This window comes from Benincasa hispida, chromosome 9 (genome assembly GCF_027475165.1).
Source record: "Benincasa hispida cultivar pf3 chromosome 9, pf3_genome.v1.1, whole genome shotgun sequence".
Classification (NCBI taxonomy): Eukaryota; Viridiplantae; Streptophyta; class Magnoliopsida; order Cucurbitales; family Cucurbitaceae; genus Benincasa; species Benincasa hispida.
The window spans coordinates 20,645,167-20,667,712 of record NC_143486.1 but is presented as its reverse complement, the minus strand read 5'-3'; the positions used below and the strand labels follow the sequence as shown (position 1 = coordinate 20,667,712).

Below are 22,546 nucleotides of genomic sequence, written 5' to 3'. Positions count from 1 at the left end.
GATCATATATCCAACGCCAGATGGGACAAGATTTGAGATGAAATCCGTGATGTTACAAATGCTCCAAACAACTAGACAATTTAGGGGTGCTCGGGGAGAAGATCCTCACACTCACATGAAATGTTTCCTGGAAACGTGCAACTCATTTGTGATTTCTAGAATCACCCCAGAAGCTATCAGGCTATCTTTATTCCCATATTCTCTGTGTGACGGCGCAAAACAATGGGTAAGTTCTTTGAAGCCTGGTGAGATCACAACCTGGGAAAAGTTGGTGGAGAAATTCATGCAGAAATACTTCCCACCCACCACTAACACACGGAGGCAGAGAGAGATCATGAACTTCGAGCAGAAAAAGGTGAAACCTTGAGCGACGCATGTGAGTGTTTCAAAGGATTAGTTAAGAATTGCCCCAATCATGAATTACCGTTAACTATCCAGATGAAGACTTTCTATGGTGAATTAAACAGAGCATCTTAAATGGCAGCCAACGCAGTTGCAGCTGGTGGTATCATGGAAAAATCTTATACTGAAGCTAAGGAAATATTGGACCGCATTGCCAAGCATAATATGGGATGGATGGATGATACTTAAGACCCAAGAGCAGAAAGGAAGAAGCGATCTCAAAATGTGAATTCTATTGATTCTAACGCAATAGCCATGCTCTCTGTACAAGTGGCTACTATGAAAAACCTTTTGCAGAACATGTCACTAGAGAACACATCAAATCAGCAAAAGGTAAATCAGGTAGAAACATTCGTACAACCCATGGTTAGCTGTGTGGGCTGTGGAGATCCCCATTCCTACTCCGATTGCCCACAAAATCCGCAATCAATATACTTCATTAAAAATAACCCATTCGAACATATATAATCCCAGATGGAGGAACCATCCAAATTTCTCTTGGACAGGTAATCAATAGGAGCCACACCACCCAGAGGTGAACCAGCAGCAAAGGCAAGGACCACCGCCTGGATTTCAGCCAATGCAGCAGCCGCACTAGCAACCCTTTAATCGAGGAGGCCATGCGTCGAGTTCAACATCTCTGCTTGAGAACCTCTTAAAGTAGTATATCGCCCAGAACGACACATTGCTAAAAAGTCAGGTGTTTTCCATCAGAACTCTGGAGATACAAGTGGGGCCGATTGCGAATGATTTGAAGAATCGGCAGCCTGGTGTCTTGCCCAGCAGCACGAAAACCCCGGGGAATACCAAAGGAGCAGTAGAGCTGACGCGGGAGGATGACACAAGTACGTTCAAGGTAAATGGGCAAGGAGTGAAGCCTTACTTTGAAGATGGTGTAGAACGATAAAAGTCATCCCTCGTATTACGCGAAGTCAACTGAGGCTTGCGTCAAAGAGATCCTACATTGACATCGACACATATTCCAGGGACGCTTCCTCTATCATTTCTTTTACATTATGTATGTTAGTACTGCATTTGTGTTTACTCATTGTTGCTTGTCTTTGCGTTTTAAGTTGATTGATGAATGTTATTTCTTTCTTAGTTAAGAGATTAATTTGTTTTAATTAATATATATATATATAAAAGATGCATACAATCGGAAGAAGCTTAGGATGGAAATAAAACGGACGTGTTGGACTAAAGTCTAACGCATGGCCTAAATCGAAAGGACGCATCTCGAAAACGCAAAACACTCAAGTGCTGGAAGCCCTAGGCACGTCCTTTCGTCTTCGTAATAAATGCGGACGTCAGGCGCCGCCTGACGTCACCACTCTCTCTCCCCAGACCTATAAAACGCGCAACCCTTCATTTTCTTTCTTCTTCCATCGCCTTCAAAGCTCTCTTCGAAAGAAAAAAAACCCTAGCGCCCGAAGCCTTTACCGCCGCTCGATCAAGCTTGTTACTCCGGTCATTCTTTGGCAGCAATGTCTTTAGCGTCCAACAGCCAAAACCAATCAATGAGCTACGGAGACATGTCGCCGGTGAGCTCATTCTCTTCTTTGTCTGCTTCAATGTTACCTCCTCCAAACCCTCGCCAAACTTCAAAAACCCCTGTTCCGACCAAGCCTTTGCACTTGGGGCCTTCTTCTACTTCCCAGCGACTATCTCGGTCGAAACCCATCAAAACCACCACAAACCCTTCCTCTAAAACCCACAAAAAACCCAAAACCATTGCAAAACCAAAACCCAAAACTCCTACAAAACCAAGGCAGCAGCGCCCTTCTTCCTCCGCAGCTGCCAAGAAACCTTACACCAAGCTTGCCTCACCACCGTTCATTCCAAATATTACTCTGGTGGGTCCGACGCATGACTCTATCCCTGTTTATCTCCATAATGCGCCATCGCTCGCAGTGCGTCGACCTCCCCCACTATCCATCCAACCCTTAGCCACTATTTACTCTATTGAAGCAGGAGCCAGCCAACCGCCACGTTCACCATTATCATTTCATCCCCTGGGTCGCCACATATCCCATCCGGCACCCTACCAATCACTCCACCAAGGGCCAATTTTGATAGTCCTGTTTCAGAGCGAAACATCGAGGAACTAGCGGAATTGGCTCGAAGAGACGAGCAAGAAGTCTTCGGAGCAATCTTGGCAAGCTTGAATCAGGGCCAAGAAGAAGAACAAGTGATGCATCTTGACCCAACCAACACATCACTTGAAATCGATGAAGCGGAGCGCTATGCAATGATGCTTGAAACTGGGTTGGAAGAAGAAGAAGAAGATGAAGAAAGGGAAGTTGGCCCGGATGCGTCGCAACCTCACCAATCTGATGCGAATGAAGGGCCATCAAAAGCAAAGAGAGTGATGAGAAAAAGAAAATTAATATTGGAGGAAGAAGAAGAGCAGTTCGCATCCGGTCCTGAGGGTGCAACGCATGAGAGCTGCTCAAGGCATATAACTTTAGAAAAGGAATTGGAACAATATCAGCCCACAAGGTAAGGGCAAAGGAAGTTAGCTCTCCAAAGAGAATTGGAAAATGAATTAAGAAAGCTGGCGTGGGAAGCCAAGGCACATGAGGCAGACAAGCGCAAGGTAACTCACGCGTTACCTAAAAAGACCACAAGGAGAAAATGCCAGTTTAGTGACATTCTTACAGAGAAGGGCTTCTTCCCTGAACGCAACCCATTGTCGGCATACATAACTGAAACTGTGGAAGCAATGGGCTGGGGTCAGCTATGGTTGGGCATACAAGAATTTGGCCCAACCTTGTCCGCCAATTTTACATTAGTGAGTTCGACATGGAGAAAAGTACGGCATGTGTTGATGGTGTATTGGTGCGCTTCTCAACCTATAAGATTAATGAAGTGTTCAATATCACAAGTAACCCGGATGCAGAGGGAAATTGCATCTTGGAACATCCGACTTCGAGCCACGTAGAAGATATGTTAAGAGTAGTGGCCAAGCCTGGAAGCAAATGGCAAACATCAAAAAATTGAGTAAAGATGTTAGCTTCCAGGAACCTAAAGCCAGGCGCAAACTTATGGTATTATTTGATTAAGAAAAGCATCATGCCTACAACGCATGATGAGACATTATAAAGAGAACGCATCCTGGCCACTTATTGTATCATGCAGCGCATTCTTCTAGATGTAGGGAGGATAATAAGAGACCTGATCAAAGCCATTAAAACTAAACCACGAGGATAACTTTATTTCCCTTGGCTAATTTGCGCGCTGTGTGAACGTGGGGGCATCCCTCTGGGGGATGATTATGAGGAAATCAATGGTCTGATGGACATCAAGTTGATCAGGCATTTGCTTCGCAGTTTGCCGCACCAGCCTGCCCTACCTCGCAAAGAAGCGATAGCCAGACCTCGACCCTCCAAACACGCCCCCAAAAGAAGACGCGTCTGGGTGATTGAACACAGCGATAAAGCTTTGGAGAATGAAGATTATAAAGCGGAACATGCATTCACTGATGAAGAAGCGCGGCCAGACCTAAACATCACTCTCTAAAACTCACCATTGGCCCCGCAAGAAGGAAGTCTTGATCCAACGCACCAAGAGCCTACCGATGTAGATCAAGAAATCCCTAGTCCCCTTCTTTCGCCCTCACCAATTCCAATTCCAACTTTTGTGCCTCCTTCAGTCATTTTTGAACCAATTAGGTTAGAGTCAAGTAATTCAGAAAATATTAAAGACTCAGTTGGAAGAACTGAAGAGCCAACACCGCCACAACAACGCACTGATATTGACGAGTTGAAAACTTTTATTAGCGATCAACTTAGATCACTGGTCGCGTCCATTGAAAGTCTTCAACAACAAAACAGGGTTCTAACGGATTACTTGTGGCAACAAACAAGAAGAATGCAAGACCAATTTGTCTACACAACACAGTATATTAATCAGGTCTTGGTCGGAATGTTTGCGCTGCCACCACTACCTGCTCACCTTAGGAACCCTCTGCGATTTATGGATGAAGACCCTACAGAAGAACGCAGGGATGATGCGCTAGCACAATAAGTTTCGGTGTGTTGGTTATTTCGTATTTTGTTTTATTTGATAATCTTTTATATTTGTTTGCTTTTTTTTTTTATTCCATTAGTTATCCAATAAAAATGAATGAAAATTTCTCATTTTTTTTATCCTTGCGTTTGTCCTTAGCATACTTTTTTTGTTCTTTAGTTATTTTTCTAGTCTTGTGCATTGCTTTACCTCAATGATATTAGCAATATGAAATTTATAAGTACAGAGTAGGTGTTAGGAAAATCAACAAAGCCTGAACTTTTCTAAAACGACTACATGTTATCTTTCTAACGCATGCAAGCTTTAAATCAAAACTCCTTTCGAAACTCTCAAAGCCTTTTCGAATTTTTGTTTCTCTTTTAGTAATGAAGACTTAGCCTATTTCCAAATTTGGGGATGAGGGAAATCCGAGTTAAGACACATTAATCGATTACATCAAAAAGAAAGGAAAAAAATAGCAAAATGTTAAAAGCAACTTCTCTATCATTACTCTAAAAGAAAAACCTCAAAGTGGTATGAGTTAAAAAGTTGGAACAGGCACTTAGCCGTAGTTGGATGCTCGCATCACACTCGTGGGGGCAAGCCAAAATGAAGTTAAGTCTCCTAGACCAATGCGTCCTAAAAACTCCTCTATTTAATTTAAAGAAGTTGTATCTTGAAATGCATGAATGCTAGATATGAGTTTATTTGTAAAGGGCTCTCACCCATAGTTGGATGCTCGCATGACACCTGTGGGGGCAAGCCAAAACGAAAGTGGGACACCTGGAACAACGCACGGGTAATCGAAAATTTATACTTTTTCTTTTTAACTGACATCTATTTTAAAAAGCATCTAACGCATTGCTGGTTTAGAAAAACGGGAATGTTTTGAGAAACGAAAAAGAGTTGTTGACGAAAGGCTTGCTACACCTGAAATAAACCATTATTCCTTTTAGAAAAGAATCGACCTGCGTTACATTTTCCAAACTCTTGTCTCAAGCTTATAAGTGAATATGATGAAAGGTGAACACTGTACACTAAAGACAAGGGAGATAACAAAAAATTATTTATGGAATGCTTGAGGACAAGCATTGTTCAACCTCAGAAAGGTCTAAACAACCCTATTGTAACGTGGCTTGCTGATCCACATAAGGATGACCTCGGAAAGGTCTAACAACCCTATCTGACCAATGTAGGGATGACCCTAGAAAGGTCTAACACCCCTATTATGCTGCTTCTTGATCAACATGGGATGACCCCGAAAAGGTTTAACAACCCCATTTTGTCCACATAGTGATAACCCCATAAAGTTCTGAAGAACCCTATTATAATATGGCTTCCTGATCCACATAGGGATGACCACGGAAAGGTCTAACAACCCTATTTGACCAATGTAGGGATAACCCCTGAAAGGTTTAACACCCCTATTTGTTGCCATTTCTTGATCAACATGGGATGACCCTAGAAAGGTCTAACAACCCTATTTGGTTCATATAGGGATGACCCCAAAAGGTCTAAATAACCCTATTATAATGTGGCTTCCTGATCCACATAAGGATGACCTTGAAAAGGTCTAACAACCCTATCTGACCAATGTAGGGATGACCCTAGAAAGGTTTAACACCCTTATTTTTGCCACTTCTTAATCAACATAGGATGACCTCGAAAAGGTCTAACAAACCCATTTGATCAACATAGGGTTGACCTGGGAAAGGTCTAACAACCCAAATATGGCTTAAAGTATAATAATGTTTTATGGGGCTTTTTTTTACGGCTAACTGCATTTGGATCATGTTGTCGAAACTCATTCCTTTATGGTATTTTTTTTTCAAAACGATGGTTCACTTTATCGAACATATCTAGCCTGGTGAGAGGTACCTCGTGATTCTTGGAGACATAGGTCAACCAATAAAAGATGGCCTTAGCTTTCTTGTGGCAAAGACATTAGCTCGTCCCTTTGCATATCGTTGTCCAAGTTTAGACAACAACATGATCCTTCCCAAATTACCAATGGAAGCGCCTTTGACTCAGGGAGAATGTGTATGGGTTTTACAATCTTCCATTTATGATGAGGCCCGAACAAGTGTTAACTCTTGGACTTCGTATAATTGAGGGTCAGGTCCACTGGAATACCATAATGAAAATGCCTAGAGAATTTGGCCTTATTGATTACTACTGGGAGTGGCTTAAATTTTTAGTCGGCCGAAATGAGCAATTCCTTTATGATGTCAGTTAATTTGGCACAGTGATGGCTTCTCTATGCACGTATGATCATAATAGTGACATAGTTCGAGCCTTTTTTGATGCTTGGTATCCTTCAACCAACACTCTTCATACCATGGCAGGCAAATTATCAATTTCTTTATGGGACGTGGAATCCTGTGTGAATCAGCAAGGACCACCTTGCAAGGCTATGGTCATTTGGAGGTCTTCCAATCTGGGGAAGATTTTATGAGGAGGTGATTCCTTCCTTTAAAGAATTAACTGGCTATCGTGATAAGGAGAAATATTTGCCAAAAACCTGTGAACATCTTTTCCAGGCGTATTATTCAATAGTATGTTGCAGAGAGAAAATCACACGAAACCTTCTAAGAATGATTCCCTAGTGTCCATTAGCTCATGGATTTCTTTTTTGTTCATAGGGGCTCAGAGATACGATAAGCCTACTACACGGAAACAAAAGAAAACCTCTCACTCCAGGTCTATTCAAAATCCTCATGGTACAAAGATCGCGTTTCGAGAATGATTGAGTAGGAAAAATATGTTATGCACGAAACTTGAGATAAAAGATGACTTGAAGGATAAAACATATTTGGCTGCCTTTCTATCCTATTGGTTATGCCTTTTTGTGTTCTCGCAAAAGGGAGCTATCTTCGCCCTGGAGTCTTTAGAATTGCTAGCTTGATGGCTAACAGGACTGTCTATAGTCTTGTTGTTCCAGTTTTAGCCAACATATATCACGACTTAGAGTTGATAATAGAAGCTTCAAACCCAAATGGATGCATGGACTTTCACTTTTCCATGCACTATGTCCATGGTTAGCTGGCCCACTATTTTAATACGTAATATCCACTTCTGTAGCCGTGCGGGGTCCAAAGATGTCCAACTTTTCTGGAGAAGGTGGCTCAATCTATTTTGACGAGTACGAGGCGTAGGAACTGATCCATAACAGCGCTATCATTTAATGGCACGTGAAAATTTAGAACATAAGTAGGCATGAATGCTGACTGATGGCAGAGATCTATCATTCCTAAGGTCCAGTTATTTTTCTAGCATGCGATCAGGCTACCTATCTTCCAATGTGGCAATGATCAGACTATAGAATCATACAGTCCCTTTAACTTTGGCCGACAATTCGACTTTTACCAGAACATTCTTAATCATATAGGGGGAATACTGCTTGGCCTCACACCGAGTAATGTGTTATATAACTAGAGAGTGTGCACGAGACGTAAGACATTATCTTAAGTATTCCTATTGACCCGCACATTAGACCCACACAAGCATATTTCTCCATGGTTTAGGGATTGGTGGCTGACAAAGCACGAAAATTACTTTGAAGAGAATCGACCTCATTTAGTGACCAATGCAATTCCTCCTCCGACACAACCCAAACTACCCAAATTTAAAGGGGCCATCCAAGAAGGCAAATAGATTCATTTGATTGAAGAGACAATGACGATCTTACAAAAAGTTGCTTCAAACCCAATTGGAGAGGATAGTCATAGTAGCACCGGTGATTGTCATTGGAGAAGACCCTCAAAGAAGCAGAAGGCAATGGATAATGACTTTTTTAAAAGGGATCAAAACGACCCAGCGGTTCCTAATGCCCTCAACTTACTGGTATATCGACCCTTCCTTTTTTCTAATATTCTCATCTCATTTATTTGACTATATGGTTTACGTCCTTGTTTTCTCTTTTTTTATTTTTGTAATAATCCTTGAACAATTCTCTTCAAATACTTTTGGCGCTGGGAAGCGAAGAATCTGTAATGTGGCCTTTTGCTATTGATTCAATTGCTGAAAAAATTGGTACTTCTAAAGCATTGCCAATGAATCCCGTCAAACAATCTTATCAACTTTATGCTATTCTTGATGACACCCATCATGCCAAGGAGACAATAGATGTTGGGAACGTTACAGTTTCAGATCCTCTAGTCAAAGAAATTGGTTGCTCTTATGTGTCTTTAATAGACGAAGTCTTACAACCCAGGGAGACTTCAAAAGCCTTGGCGAGTCCAGGTGGTTGTGAACCTGCATTTGTCCGTACTGGTAGTTTTGGGGCCTCTATTAGCACAATTTCGACTGTTGGCTCATCTTCTTATGACCAAGAAGCTTCTAAGACATGTGAATAAAATAGCACCTCTGGCTACTTCTGAGGTATCCGAATTTTGTGGTGTCGATTAGTTTCTGATGTTCGACGTCAAACGGTCTTAGCCTTGTGGGAGACTATACATAAGAAAACCATGCGTACTCCTTTTGAAAAGGTACTTTGTCTAGAAAAAGAAACTCACGAGATATTCGAAGCCATTTCCAACATTTGTGGTGCCAAACTTCCCCCTCTCATAAAACTCGTAGATGATTCCTTTTGAAATGTAGAGAAGTATAATAAGTTCCAATCATTATTTTCTTCTCAATTGACTCAGACAAGTAAAAGCCAACGTTTAGAGGAGGCCAAGTTTAATCTGGATAAGATATTGTATGTCGAAAGTAGTGCCCTTGCTAAGAGAAAAGCACAACTAGAGCATGATTCTCAAGCCTTGCAAGAAGAGGAAGAATTAGCGAAGCTGGAAGCTATATGAACCGAACGAGCCAAAATATCCAAGTTAATCTCCGAGAATGAAAATATTTTGAATCAACATAAGCTTCACACCTCAGAAATGCGGGGGATCATAAAAGATATTGAGACCACTTCAGTTCTTTCTGATAAAGACATCAAGGCTTTGGATGTACTACGTCAGATGTTAGAAGTCATATAGCAGGAGCTGGAGAACTACAACTAAGTACCATGATTTGACGTTATCCACCTTACTTAGCTACACATATGCCGGTCGTTAGTGGCTTAAGCATTCTTGTAACTCTGAGCTCTTTTAGTTGTTGGATTTGTTTACTGTAGTGCTAAGAAACTCTTTCTTATATGAAGCCACTTTTTTTCTATTCTTTAAAAATTCCAATGCTTGAAGTTTCATTTAAGTTTCTACTTATGCAACTGAACTTTTTTTTTTTTTTTTATCATGTGATTGAACTTAAATTTCTTTAAGCTGTCTACATACCCTTTATAATAACAGGGACCAAGTCATAACTTAGTTCAAAAGATTTTTTTTAATGAGTCGTTCACCTGTTAAGTTCATGCAGGTCAGAAGCAACATGCAGTTTATACTTTTATAATAAGGAGTTGTTTTTATTTATTTATTCATTTTTTTGTTACACTTATCAAGTTTAAAATTTCTTAAGAAACTCGTCGTTGATTAGGCCAATTCATAATCCATCTTAATCAACGATCTTGTATGCTCAATTTGTGTAGACCTCTTTGACGATGTAGGATCCATCCCATTTAGGTGAACTTATTTTCCATATGTCTTATCATGATAATGGGTCTTCTTACAGCAAGCACTAGTTCACCGACTTGAAAAGATCGAGGCTTCACGTGCTTATCAAAGGCTTTAGACATTCGCATTTAGTAACTGATGACGGGAAATTAGAAGTCAAATTATTCAACAACTAAAATCCCTTGGACACGGTATGCGATGCATGTTCTTAAGATATGTGTTGATAGTCATGCGTCGATGGTCATGCGTTGGAATGAATATGCGCCAACAAATATATGCGATGACCATGCATTCTATCACAAGTTTTCTTGCGCTCACGCCAAGTATAATGTGAACGCAAGTTTCTTGGGTGATCCGAGGTCGAACACAGGGACTTGTAGCAAAATGAATGCGGTAATGTGCATGCAGCGGTTTAAATAAAAGAATTGAAGGGAGGTTGCTAAGTTAATACTACTCCTACTTCTATCTAACAGACAACTCAATGGGAATATGCATGAGAGGTAGAGATACGAAAACACTTGACATGAAATAAATGAATGGGAAAATAGATAAAATGCAGAGATGTTTTCATTGCAATCCTTAAGAGTGACCGCAAGAGCAACCTTAGTCAACGCAAGCCATGCAATCATGCTACACACATGTGAACCTAACTCTAGGACGTATGCGGTATATCTGCGATATTATCGAGAAGCCTATGCTTGCCTAGACCTCCATAACCAGCTCACTAGCTCTCGCCGCATGAACGTGGCTACTGCATAACCCCTTATCCTATTTCCTGGACGCATGCAAATCCAATCTGTAGGGTGCATACACTGTGTGAAGCAAATAGAGCTTATCTCTAAGATCCCCATTCTTGCCTATGCATTCCAATCCACTCTCCCGAGTCTTAGATTTATGTTTTGGATTACTCTCCCAAGTATGCCTAAATGATGAATGAAGCGCTCATAGGACAAGGTGACCACATAAACTTTTCTAACCTAAGATTGTTACTATCCCTAGTGAACAATGCATACATTACTTAATGCAACCAACCACTTACCCTCCCTGGCAGTTGATTGTTGTTGACTTTACTCATAGACAAGCAATGCGTTAGCCTATAGACAGGCGTTGCCGCAACTTCACACTAAGAAAATAAGGTTACTCACACACTCACACAACGCACACCTCTCGATAGGTTGCTACATGCTTCATATCCCTAATCCACATGACTAAGTATGCAAATACCCAAGCAATCTCACTAAGTTTGCAATGAAAGTAAAGATGCTAAGAAAAGAAGATAAATATGGAGTCGAAGGAAACAGAGAAATGCATTGAAAACAAATTGTATAAATTCCTTAATCACAAAATGTCATACAATACAATATAAGAAAAGAAAGGGAAATGAAATGATCGGCTGAAAGCAAAGACTTGCTTCCATCGGATGTGCGTCAAGGCTGCCGGGGGTGCCATGGATGGGCAAAGGAGTTGACTCTCTCGAGATCTAGCTCGGTCGAAGGCTCCGGTCGTCACTCGGAATGGATGAAGGAGGTGAAGAACTTTCAGCATCCTCTCACACATTTTGTCTGGATCACAAGGATCCACCCTAGGCGAACCTCAGGCAAAAACCTTGAATAACTTGAATTTTCGCTCATCGGCTTCTATTTATAGAGCTTAGATCGCTGACAGCATTAATGGACTACTTTGAGTCTGACATTCGGCGTGTTATTCCTTTTCTGAACCTCTACCGCTAACGGCGTGGTAGGTGAAATGTCAGCATCATCTTTTGGTTTTTTCTCGAGGTAGATGCGTTGATGCATTCATTCCACCAACCTTGTATTGATCCCATTAGTATGCGTTGTTGCGTAGCCACAATCATTTAATGACCGCATTAGCTTAATATTGCAACTCTACACGATGACCGCAATCGATAGGCGAGCGCAACTTCTATGTGATGGATGCATACGACTGATTACCGCAACAGCCATGCGTTGATCGACGCATTCGACCTTGCGATGGAGTGTTTCTTCGCATGCGGTCGTCTATGTGTGGTTTGGTTTCCGCGTTTGTGTCCATTTCCTGTTTTTGCTACAAAAATAAAACTTTGAACACGTAAAACGCAAACTAACGGGTTAGCTGAGATTCAACATGCTGATCGACGCAAGCTCATTTTCTCATGAATTCCTATCATGATTGCCACATATTCTGCTTAACAACCTTCATAATTCTAAGTAAAAGGCCTAAGATGACATGTATTTCTACATGTCATCAGTAACACTCCAATGCTTGCTGAGCTTCCAGTCGTCTTTCATCAAGTGCTTCTAACTCTTGAAGATGTAGCTTGACATTGTCTTTTGTAGTCAATCCCTCTGGTACCACCATTCTTAGTGATAGAATTTGTCTTTCAAAAGGAAGAACAACCTTCACTCCATAAATAAGAGAGTATGGCGTGACTTCTGTAGGGGTATGATGAGTGGTTCGATAAGCCCAGTATGCCTCCCTGATCTCTTCTTGCCAATCTCTTATTGACTTGGAGAAACTTTTCTTCAGCAGGTTGCACAACGTTTTATTGAATGCCTCTTCCAACCCATTTGTAGCAGTGTTGTACATAGATGACTTGAACTACTTTAACTTGAACTTCTCACACAACCTGTCCATCAAACTATTAGAGAACTGTCTCCCATTATCTGTCATAATTCAATGGGGGATACCATACCGATAAATGATGTGAGTGCGGATAAAGTCCACCATGTTTTCCTTCTTAACTTCTCTCAAGGTGATGGCCTTAGCCCACCTTGAAAAGTAATAAGTGGCTGTGAGGATGTAAGAATGTCCTGTTGACGACTTAGATGTACAAAATCGAGTCCTCACGCTTCGAAAGGCCATGAAGCAATAGCTGGATGTAGAGGTTCTAGAGGTTGATGTATAAACTTTGCATGGTATTGATAGGCTACACACTTCCTTGCGTACTCCATCAAATAATGGATCAACCTTGGCCAGTACTAACCCATCCTTTTCAGTAATAACTGAAGCTTTGGTCTAGATTGATGCGCATTGCAAACACCTGAATGCGCTTCTTCCGAAGCCTTCATTGATTTGTACTTTCCAGGGAATCAAAGATAGAGCCCTTCAAGAGAGTGGCGATATAAAACCCCTTTGTAATAAATGAAGTGTGTAGCCCTCCTTCGAATCTTGGTCTTGTGGAAGGGGTTGTTTGGAAGCCTTCCATGCTCAACGTAATCTATAATGAGTTGTCGTCGGTCTTCCTCATCAGTTAAGAAGACTGATATTGCATTCATTTCTTTTAGTCATTTTGCCTTCAAGGCAAGACTTACACACATGTAAAGAATTTTCTTCTAACTCACTTAGAAGTTTATTCTTCACCAATCTCTCAATCCTATTGAGATTGATATGTCCTAGTCTTAGATGCCAAAGTTGGGTATTTTCTTTAGGAGAAATTTTAAGTCTTTTATATTGAGTTACTGCAGTCTTAAACATTTCAGTGTTATGGAGTGCCTTAATAGCTAACGATCTTAGCACAAAAAGGTTGTTTTCCAGCTTTGCAGAATAAATATCAACACCAATTTTGGAAATAAACACTTTATTAACAATGAAGTTAATAGCATAACATTGTTCAAGCAAACACTTTACAGAAACTAAGTTTCTTTTTAAACCAGGAACTATATATACATTTTCTAAAATAAGAAATTTGTTTTGTAAAGTCAACTGGAGACCTTCCACTACCACAACCGAGACGACGTGCCCACTTTCTACCTACATCGTCATCTCACTAGCATCTAGTTCTCATCAGGAACTAATTCCCTGAAATGAAGAATAAACGTGGTTAGTGGCCCCAGAATAGATACTTAAGACAGAATCATCATTTTCACTAAGCAGGTTTCCAATACAAGTAAATCATATTTACCTTACTTGACCTTCTTCTCTTCTGCTAAGTATTTGGGGGCAAGTCCTCTTCCAATGCCCATCTTGGTTGCAATGAAAACAAATTCCCTTTGTAATCCTGATTGGCCTTTTGCCCCTTTGAGCAGAAACTATAGGGTTAACTTTCCCTATCCTACCCTTCTTCTTCTACCCCTTTTTGGTGCAGGAGGAAGATGGTACAGACTTTGTCTCAGAGGTCGAACCTCTGTAGAACTTCTTTGAGGATGAAGCAACATTTGCCTCACCCTTGTGTTCCTTGCTTTTCATCAAGGATTGGAAAGTTTGTAGCTCATTGAGCAGAGTGGTCAGGTTGTAGTCAATCCTATTCAAAATAGCATTGCTACGAAAGTGGAAGAAACTTTCAATTAAAAATTCCAAAATAAAGCTAACCTAACTGACTTCATCGATGCTAGACCCATTCATCTCTGCCACGTTGAAGTAGACCATAATGCTAAGAACATATTCTCGAACAGATGCCTCTTCTTGCACACGGACATTGAAGATGTATTTTAGAGCGTCATGCCTGAGCTATGTAGACAGTTGTCGAACATTCCCCACAGGGACTCCATGATCTCATGGGTCATGAGCATGGGTTAATGCTTTTTGGATAAGAATTCGTTAAAACTTGCCAAGATGTATGCTTGGGCCTTATCGTTTACTCGTATGCCTCTCGAACATTTCGAGGAGCATTGGGAGTAGGAATGGGAGGACAGTTCTCCATAAGGACAAAACGTAAGTCATCGATGATTAAAATTGTGTTGATCGTGTTTTCTCATGAAGCATAGTTTTTTCCAGTTAATTTATCAGCGACAAGCAAGTTTAGAGTTGTGGTATCCATTGTAATAAAAATTTCTGAAACTATACAAATTATTAATTAGTCTACTTGCATTAAACCACTAAGAGAACCAATCAGTTTTTAGCAAAATAGTCTAATGTACTCTAAGTGACATCTATTTTGCAATGATGTTTCAGTGAGGCAGGAAAAAAGTCATCGTAGGGTGATCAAGTTTCCCTTCACTAAAATGAAACACTCTCAACCATTAAACAGAAACAATACCTTTTCACTGTAACTAACAATCACCATTGTTCGGTCTATAGTTTGTTAACTTGCTTAACAATTCTCGTAAGTTTAACCCCTCATTTTAGGTTCTAGAGTTCTGTCCCAATGAGCCAACCATAGGAAAAAAACCGATTGGGACATGAAACTAAAGCAACCCTATCCATTTCTGGAGATTAAATAAAGCGTCATGCAAAACTGCCATCCTTTAGGGGGACACCCACGATGCTAGAGGCGATGCATGAAACTTTACTTCAATCTAATGAGAGAGACCAAGGGATGTGTTGTCACACGTCCCACACCCACATACTATAAACACTCTCTCCATTCACCTTGATATTGATCTATACAAATACCACTCGTAGGGGGACATCCATGGTGCCTCGAGGCTGAGTATAAATCTCATGGTGTGAACTTTAAGGGAGAAACATGAAAAGGATAAAATAAAGTATCATATACCCCATTTTCCTTCCACTTAGTGTTTTACCTAGGGTTAATTAACTTAGAAAATTTCAAATACTGATTTTTAACTAAGTGACTGTTTAATTTGCCCAAAACAAATATTTGTCTTTGGATAGTTAAACAATTTTGATTAAGGTCTATTAAACTCTTTAATAGACTTCAATCAAACTTGCATGCATGTAACAAATTTATCTAATTCACCTTTCCAGGTAGGTTCCTAGGTAGGGGTGCGACGTTTCCGTCATCTTAAGTACCCCAGCCTAGACAGAACCCGCCTTAGACAAAAGGTTCTTTATAGATACATTTATCACATATTTAATATTTTACTAAGAATCAATTTAATCCTATTAAAATGATTAAAAGATTAAACTAAGATTTTTAATCTTATTAGAAATGCGATCTTAGGTCTATCTCAATCATGTTTTAAAACAATTTTAAAAGATGATTATAACCTAAGGTTTGCGTGCAACTCTTAATTATTGATTTTAATTCTAATTTCATTTAGTTATAAAGATTATAAATAAATAAAATAATTAAAACATTCATCGCATGCTTGATATACTTTAATTAATCATAACATTTATAAATTAACCTAAGGTAGTGTCATGCTTCATGCAATCTCAATTCATTACTAACATATATAACAATTATATAATAATGTAATGAACCATAGTATAGCATACATCCATACATTCATTCAACGATATACTATAACAATCACAATATAAATTATGTATGGATATGCTATAAATACATGCATACATATACTATAACATTTATGCTATATGATGCATGAGCATGTTATATAATTTAAATCATGCATATACATACATTATAACACTTATAATATAAAATGATGCATGAATATAAATACATAACCTATGGTGGGTTTTAAAATTATATGACATACAATATGACATATAAGAAAAAAACATACATCACATGTATATTTAAAAGCTAATTATTACAAGAATAAGAGTCAACCAGTTCAAATACAAGCGAACTGGGCCTTGAACCACCCGAATCATACCAACCAGCCACTGAACCAAACCCAAACCGCCTGAAAGGATTGAATCGCGGCTGAACTAGGTGAACCATGAATCGAACCGGACCAAAACTAATTGGTTCTTTCTGCATCGCAGTGTTGCAATGCTGAGAAAGAACACAACGTTGTTCTTCGTCATAGCATTGCAATGCTAGGGCACAACGTTGCAATGCTGCGAGATAGTCCCTTCTAGGCAGTATCGATCTCCATCGAAAATTTGTCGAAAAAAGTCCCATTTTCTCCATATCTGCATCGGAAAAGCCACGAACGATACAAGGACATTCAAATACAGACTCTATTTCTCATAATTATGCACAAAACAGGGACCTTTACAAACCAATTTGTAAAAGAATAAGTCATCAAACTAAGTATCCTATCCAGAAACATCCATTAACAAAATCACATTCATCACAAGGCTATTCATCAGATGAATCATGGACAAAATGCAGAAAGAAAAAACCCACAACACTGTAAAATTTAATTAAAAGAAAAAAATAATTTGGGATCATAACCAATGGCTCTGATACCAATTGAAGGGTCCCATTGAAGGGCCCTTGAGCGGAAGCAGGATCGTCCAAAATCCCATTTTTATAGAGAGAGAAAGTTTATAGAAAAAATCAAACAGATTATGCATCTTAACAAATAAATACAACATGCTCAATAAAAAAAAAGGTTTTAGGGTTTCATGAAACCATACCTTTGACGACTTTCTTCATACAGGAAATCCCTCGATCTGAAAATCACGTACAGAAAGGAAGATGGCTAATTGGACACGACCTTTTGGAGTCTTCGGTATTCTCTGGTGAGAATCCAGGGGGAGTGGACTCTGATAAGTTTGGATTGAGGGAAGGAATGAGAGTTTTGGGATGAAGAGAATGCGGAGAATTCAGAGAATTTTTCTGTCAAAAAACACAACCTTCTCAGTATTTCTGTCTTTCACAGGTTGAAGAAGATCAAATTCCTGAAACCATAAAACCACCCACTTAGGGGAAAGAGTTACAATTCAAATTAAATTAATTTTAAAAAATAAAATTAATTTATTTAAATTATCATTTAATGTATATATAAATATGATAACTAACTTATCATATAATATATATATTAAACTATATGTTATATTAAATATTGTTGTAAATAATTAATTAAACTCTTTAATTAAATTATTCACCATCCGTTAATTGTTGGGCATTTTACTAAAGATCAACAGCTGCACTCTTCGTACTGTAGATATATTTCTATATCCATTGGATATAACCAATCAACAGTATGATGATCCTTCACAAATTGCTCGTAAGTACAACTAGGCCAAAATTATTGTTTTGCCCCTGTAGTTACATTTAACTTGTTAAGTATAATTAATCCCTCTAATGAACAATCGATCATAGTGTAACTATGACTAAACCCCTCTCAGGCCAGGAGAGGGGGTGGCGCCACATTGTTCAAGCCTCGAAATCAGCCCTTAAGGGAGCAATTTATCTACTTACCCCGACCTCAAGGAAGGAGCAAATTCCTTCTTGTGTAGCTATGTTCCCAACTCCCCAATTCGACGAATCCCCAAAATGGTACGCTTATTGAGTTGGCAATCTGGCTAGTCTCTCTCATATAAATCAAAGGACCATCCTCATAGGCAGGAATTCACAACTCACTTAGGATTCAGGTCATGTTACCTATGGTCATCCTTGTGAAATGTAAGTCTCTATTATGAACGACATTATACAATGAGACTAAACATTTTGTGGTCCAATGTTATACAAACTTCTTTGTGTAGAATATCCCCACTCACATATCTACATATGAATGAACAGGATCAGATCATTTGTAGCACTTTACAACAATTATAACACCTACAAAGCAAGTCATACTCGTAGTGTCACCAAGATAAAGTACCCAACCTTATCCATCTACTACAGACCATTTAGGTTATCACTTAAACATGATCTACTCGTATGTCTCTACATACATGTTTAAACTACAAGATAACCTTGAATGTTAGTTTATTGGTTTGTGGTTAATGCAACTAATTTTGAAATAAAACATCATATATTTTATTAAATAGATAATAAGTTTGTACAATATAATTCAAACTATAGAACCCTACAAGATTTAGGACATCAATCCCAACATCTATGACATTAAACAATGCAACCTTCCAGTCGCCAATAAGAAGTTCTAAGTGTATCATGCCTATCGCTTTTGGATACCTTGATTGTACCTTTGAGTTACCAACTTTATTTTTAACAATTCTTCGATGAGGATGCCCAATTGTTTCATAGTCGTCTAGGGCATTATATTGACGGTTGATCCATTGTCGTTGAGAATTTGACAAACTCTCTGTTCTCGAATATATCTCGAGATATACAAAGGTCTATTGTGAAGCTTTGATTCTAGCAATAGATCTTCATTTGAGAAACCTATGGACGTACAACACGAGGCATACACATGCACTATAGAGGTCAGTGCAATAGATTTGTTGAATTCTAGCAATGTGTCGATGAGAGTTGTCTGGGCTACTTGAGGGAGCGATAATAGGTCATCCACACTGAACAATGGTGAGTCTTTTAATTCTTCCCTCGTTTTTTTATAAACTTAGAGGAGTATCCTCTTCTCCTGTCATGTTGACAGCGTGACATGCAATAACCTCTGGCGTTTTCCTCGAATCGCGGCCATAAAAGTTCTCCGGAAGGAAATCTGCTAACGTCACCTGTCGCCTAGGTTGATAGAAGTCCTCATCTTCCTTTTCAATGAGCTTGGGCTTCCTATCTTTCTTTTTTTTTCTTCCTTTTTTGAGTCTTATCCTTCTTCTGTAACTCCGATAGGAGCGCGACTCTTTTTGGGAAGGACTCAGATTTCTCTTCTTTCAACGCGTTACGAGGACCCATCCTTCATCATCGTCACTATCAACGTATTCTTCTCTATTTTGTAAATCTGTCATTTGGATCTCTTGCTGAAATCATACAACCATAGGTTCGAGGGTTCCAAACTGGACTAAACTATCTTTTTCATCATAACATATAATCGATGTTGGAGTGTTCCGAGTTACTGCCACTAGACGTGATTTTTTTGAGCAACCTTGTCTAGATCTAGCTCAATCTTCCTCTCACGAGCCAACCTTAGGATCAACTCCTTTAGCACAAAACATTTTTCTATTGGGTGGCTAATCGCCTAGTGATACTTGTAGTAGTTAGGATCGTCTACCTTCCCTGCTTGTTCTGGTCATTTGCATTCTAGAAGCTAGACAAGTTGCCTTTCTAACAGCTGCTCAAGCATATCTGCAACATCAGAGTCAGGAAATGGATAAAATTTTTCCTTCCTTTCCTTCAAAGTTAGGCAACGTCGCTCGCCTCTATCATCTTTCTTCTCAATTTTCTTCTCTTTTCCTTTCGAAGAAAATTTCAACGAGGTCGTATTAATGACCATTGATTCCTTTACAGTGCCCTTCACAACTGTCGCCCTTTATCTCTTTCTTGTCTTTCTTCATTCAAGGATTAAGAAATCCTTCATTCCCCTATTCGTGATGCTCAACTCCATATCGTGGGCGCGAGTTACCAATTCTTTGAACGTATGGGGCTTTATTCCCTACAAAATGTAGAGAAGTCCCTATTACATACCTTGGGTGCACATTTCTACAACAGATAGTTCAGTGAGTCGGTCTTTATAGTCCAAACTCAAAGCTATCCATCACTTGATATAGTTGATAACTGGCTCCCCTTTTCTTGCTTGGAATTTATCAAATCCATCATGTTGACAGTGCGTTTGGTATTGTAGAAGTGGTTCAGGAATTCTCATTCAAGCTACTCCCAATTGTCGATCACTTCAGGCTCTAAGTCAATGTACCAGTCACCTTTGAGGGTTCTGACAAATTGCTTGATTAGCAGTTCTATTCTAGTTCTTGCATTCTCGTATGTTTCCACAAAGTGGGAATGTGTTGCTTTAGGTTGCCCTTTCCATCGAATTGTTGGAACTTTGGGGGTTGGTATCCATCAGGCATTCTCAAGATGTTAATACTCTAGGTGTATGGCTTGTAATACATAAAAGAAGTTTGAAACAGGGCTCCATACTAAGCCCTTATAGAGGTCATGATCATATCTTGCAGGTTGTTGGACTGACAGAGAGGCAATTGAAGTTGATTGTTGCAATTGATTTTCCTACAACGCGGTCTTTGACGTGGTCTTCCCTTTGTCGTTTTCCTTGACAGTAGGAATTTGGCTTGATTCAGCAGCTTCTCGAGACTACATCTGTTCTCTTAAGGCAACGATCTCGTGATCTCGCTCCTCAATAGCTTTCATCAGAAAATTTATCTTCCTTTCCATTTCTGCCATGACCGCCTCAACTATTACGTCCACCATCATGACAGAAATCACATCTGGGTGTGATCCTCTTTTTTGACTTGGAGGCAGAAGTAGAGTTGTCAAACAAGGGATTTTCCTTGATGACAATCCCGCCTTTAGGAGACGCTGTCATCTATCTTAAGATGTTGTATGCGATGACGGGACCTTACTTTTTCTCTTGGATTACTTCCTTTGAACGACTACAGGTGATAGGTCCCGTGTAGGAGTCGCTTGTAGCAATTGCCTTGAATGCAACTTTCTTTGGTGTCATTGATTTGTTTGGATGTTGAGAGAGAGATGAGAGGTAGAGATGTCCCCCCGGGCGTGCCAATTTGGTCACATGAGATTTCTGAAGAAACTTGTTTCGTGGAGTTGAACTTGAGTTGGTGTTGGTATTGATGTTGATTTGATGCGACGTGGTTCGATCTCTAGTACTTGATCCTCTGATTCTCTCTCAGTTAATTATGTACGCTTGACTTGAAGAAGTAGAGCATGTGATTTTCTTGAAGTTGAAGTCTTGGGAAAGTCCTTGTATCTTTAGGATACTTATGTCTTCAAGGAGTGTGGAATGTAGAATCCTCCCCTCCAAATTAAGGGAGCTCCTCTATTTAAAGAATTCTCTGGTGGGCTTCATGGGCTTGGACTTGGCTGATCCATGGGCCTAGCTCTTGGGCCCAATTAGTTGGACTTACTCATGGTTGATCCATGGGTCTGGCCTTTAGGCCCAATTAGTTGGTTTGAGCATGATTTGATATTTGGGTCCAATTCAACCTATTTTTGGGCTTAGTTGGACTTTAACTCAAATAATAATATCAATTTGGGTCAAATTAATTTTATCAGGTTCAACGATCATGATGAAAACACGTGGTGTCATCGGAATTTGTCTTCAACTTCAATTTGGAACACATGTCAATTCCTAATTGGTACACATGTCAATTCCTAATTGGTCCCAAATTTAATGATTTGGAATTTCGTCATTTATTTAGTAAATGACGTGGCAATTTGCTACTGGTCCAAGCCACAGTCATAAATAGCCTCCTCAAGTTTTCATATTTCAAAACTAGCATATGTTTTGAAAATTCGTTACTATAGTTTTTCTCGGTCCATCTTGTTTGAGATCAACCACCGAGATTTACATAAAATTTTAACTTTTTCTAACTTATTTTTGGCTCTGTTAGTGAAATCTTGAGCACTTAATACCGAGATTTTATCAATTTTCCTAAATATTATGTATTCTTTCTAAATTTTATATCAAATCTTATCTAATTTTTCAAATCTTTCTGCAGAAAACTAAATTTTTCTAAAAATGAGTCAGATTTGGGAGATATAAAGAATTTCGGTATATCTTGAGCAAAATTAACAGTGAAATTATATATATTTGGGATCTCTTGGTAAAATCTCGGGTAGATTAACATCGAGATTCTTTATTTTTTTTTCCCAAATCTTATTTTTTTTATTTACAAAATTTAAAAATCACAATATACTTAAGATCCATATGAAAAATCATAATTGGTAAATTCATTTGGAAATTTGGGAATTCATATGAAAACAAAAATTATGGGTAAAGGTTTGAAAAATTAGGTAAAAATTTGATATAAGATTTGGTAAAAATAATCGAATATAGAGAAAACGGTCCAAAATTATGAAAATAAAATCTTGTTGTTAAACTGTCCAAAATTTCATGGAAAAGACTCAAAACCATTGATAAGCTAGAAAAAATTATTTTTTTTTTAATTAAATTCGTAAATTAGTTTAACGAATTCCTAAAAAGGGTACT

At 39.1% G+C, this 22,546-nt stretch overlaps 1 protein-coding gene and 1 non-coding gene across 2 annotated transcripts; both read right to left on the bottom strand.

The window, feature by feature from the left end:
• Window positions 1–317: 317 nt before the first annotated feature.
• On the bottom strand, window positions 318–422 carry LOC120087456 (small nucleolar RNA R71). Its single transcript, XR_005484597.1, has one exon. It is a non-coding gene; the product is annotated as a small nucleolar RNA R71 (small nucleolar RNA).
• Window positions 423–12,203: 11,781 nt separating this feature from the next.
• On the bottom strand, window positions 12,204–12,545 carry LOC120084599 (uncharacterized). Its single transcript, XM_039040407.1, has one exon. The coding sequence runs from the start codon at window positions 12,543–12,545 to the stop codon at window positions 12,204–12,206; it is 342 nt and encodes a 113-aa protein (XP_038896335.1).
• Window positions 12,546–22,546: the final 10,001 nt, after the last annotated feature.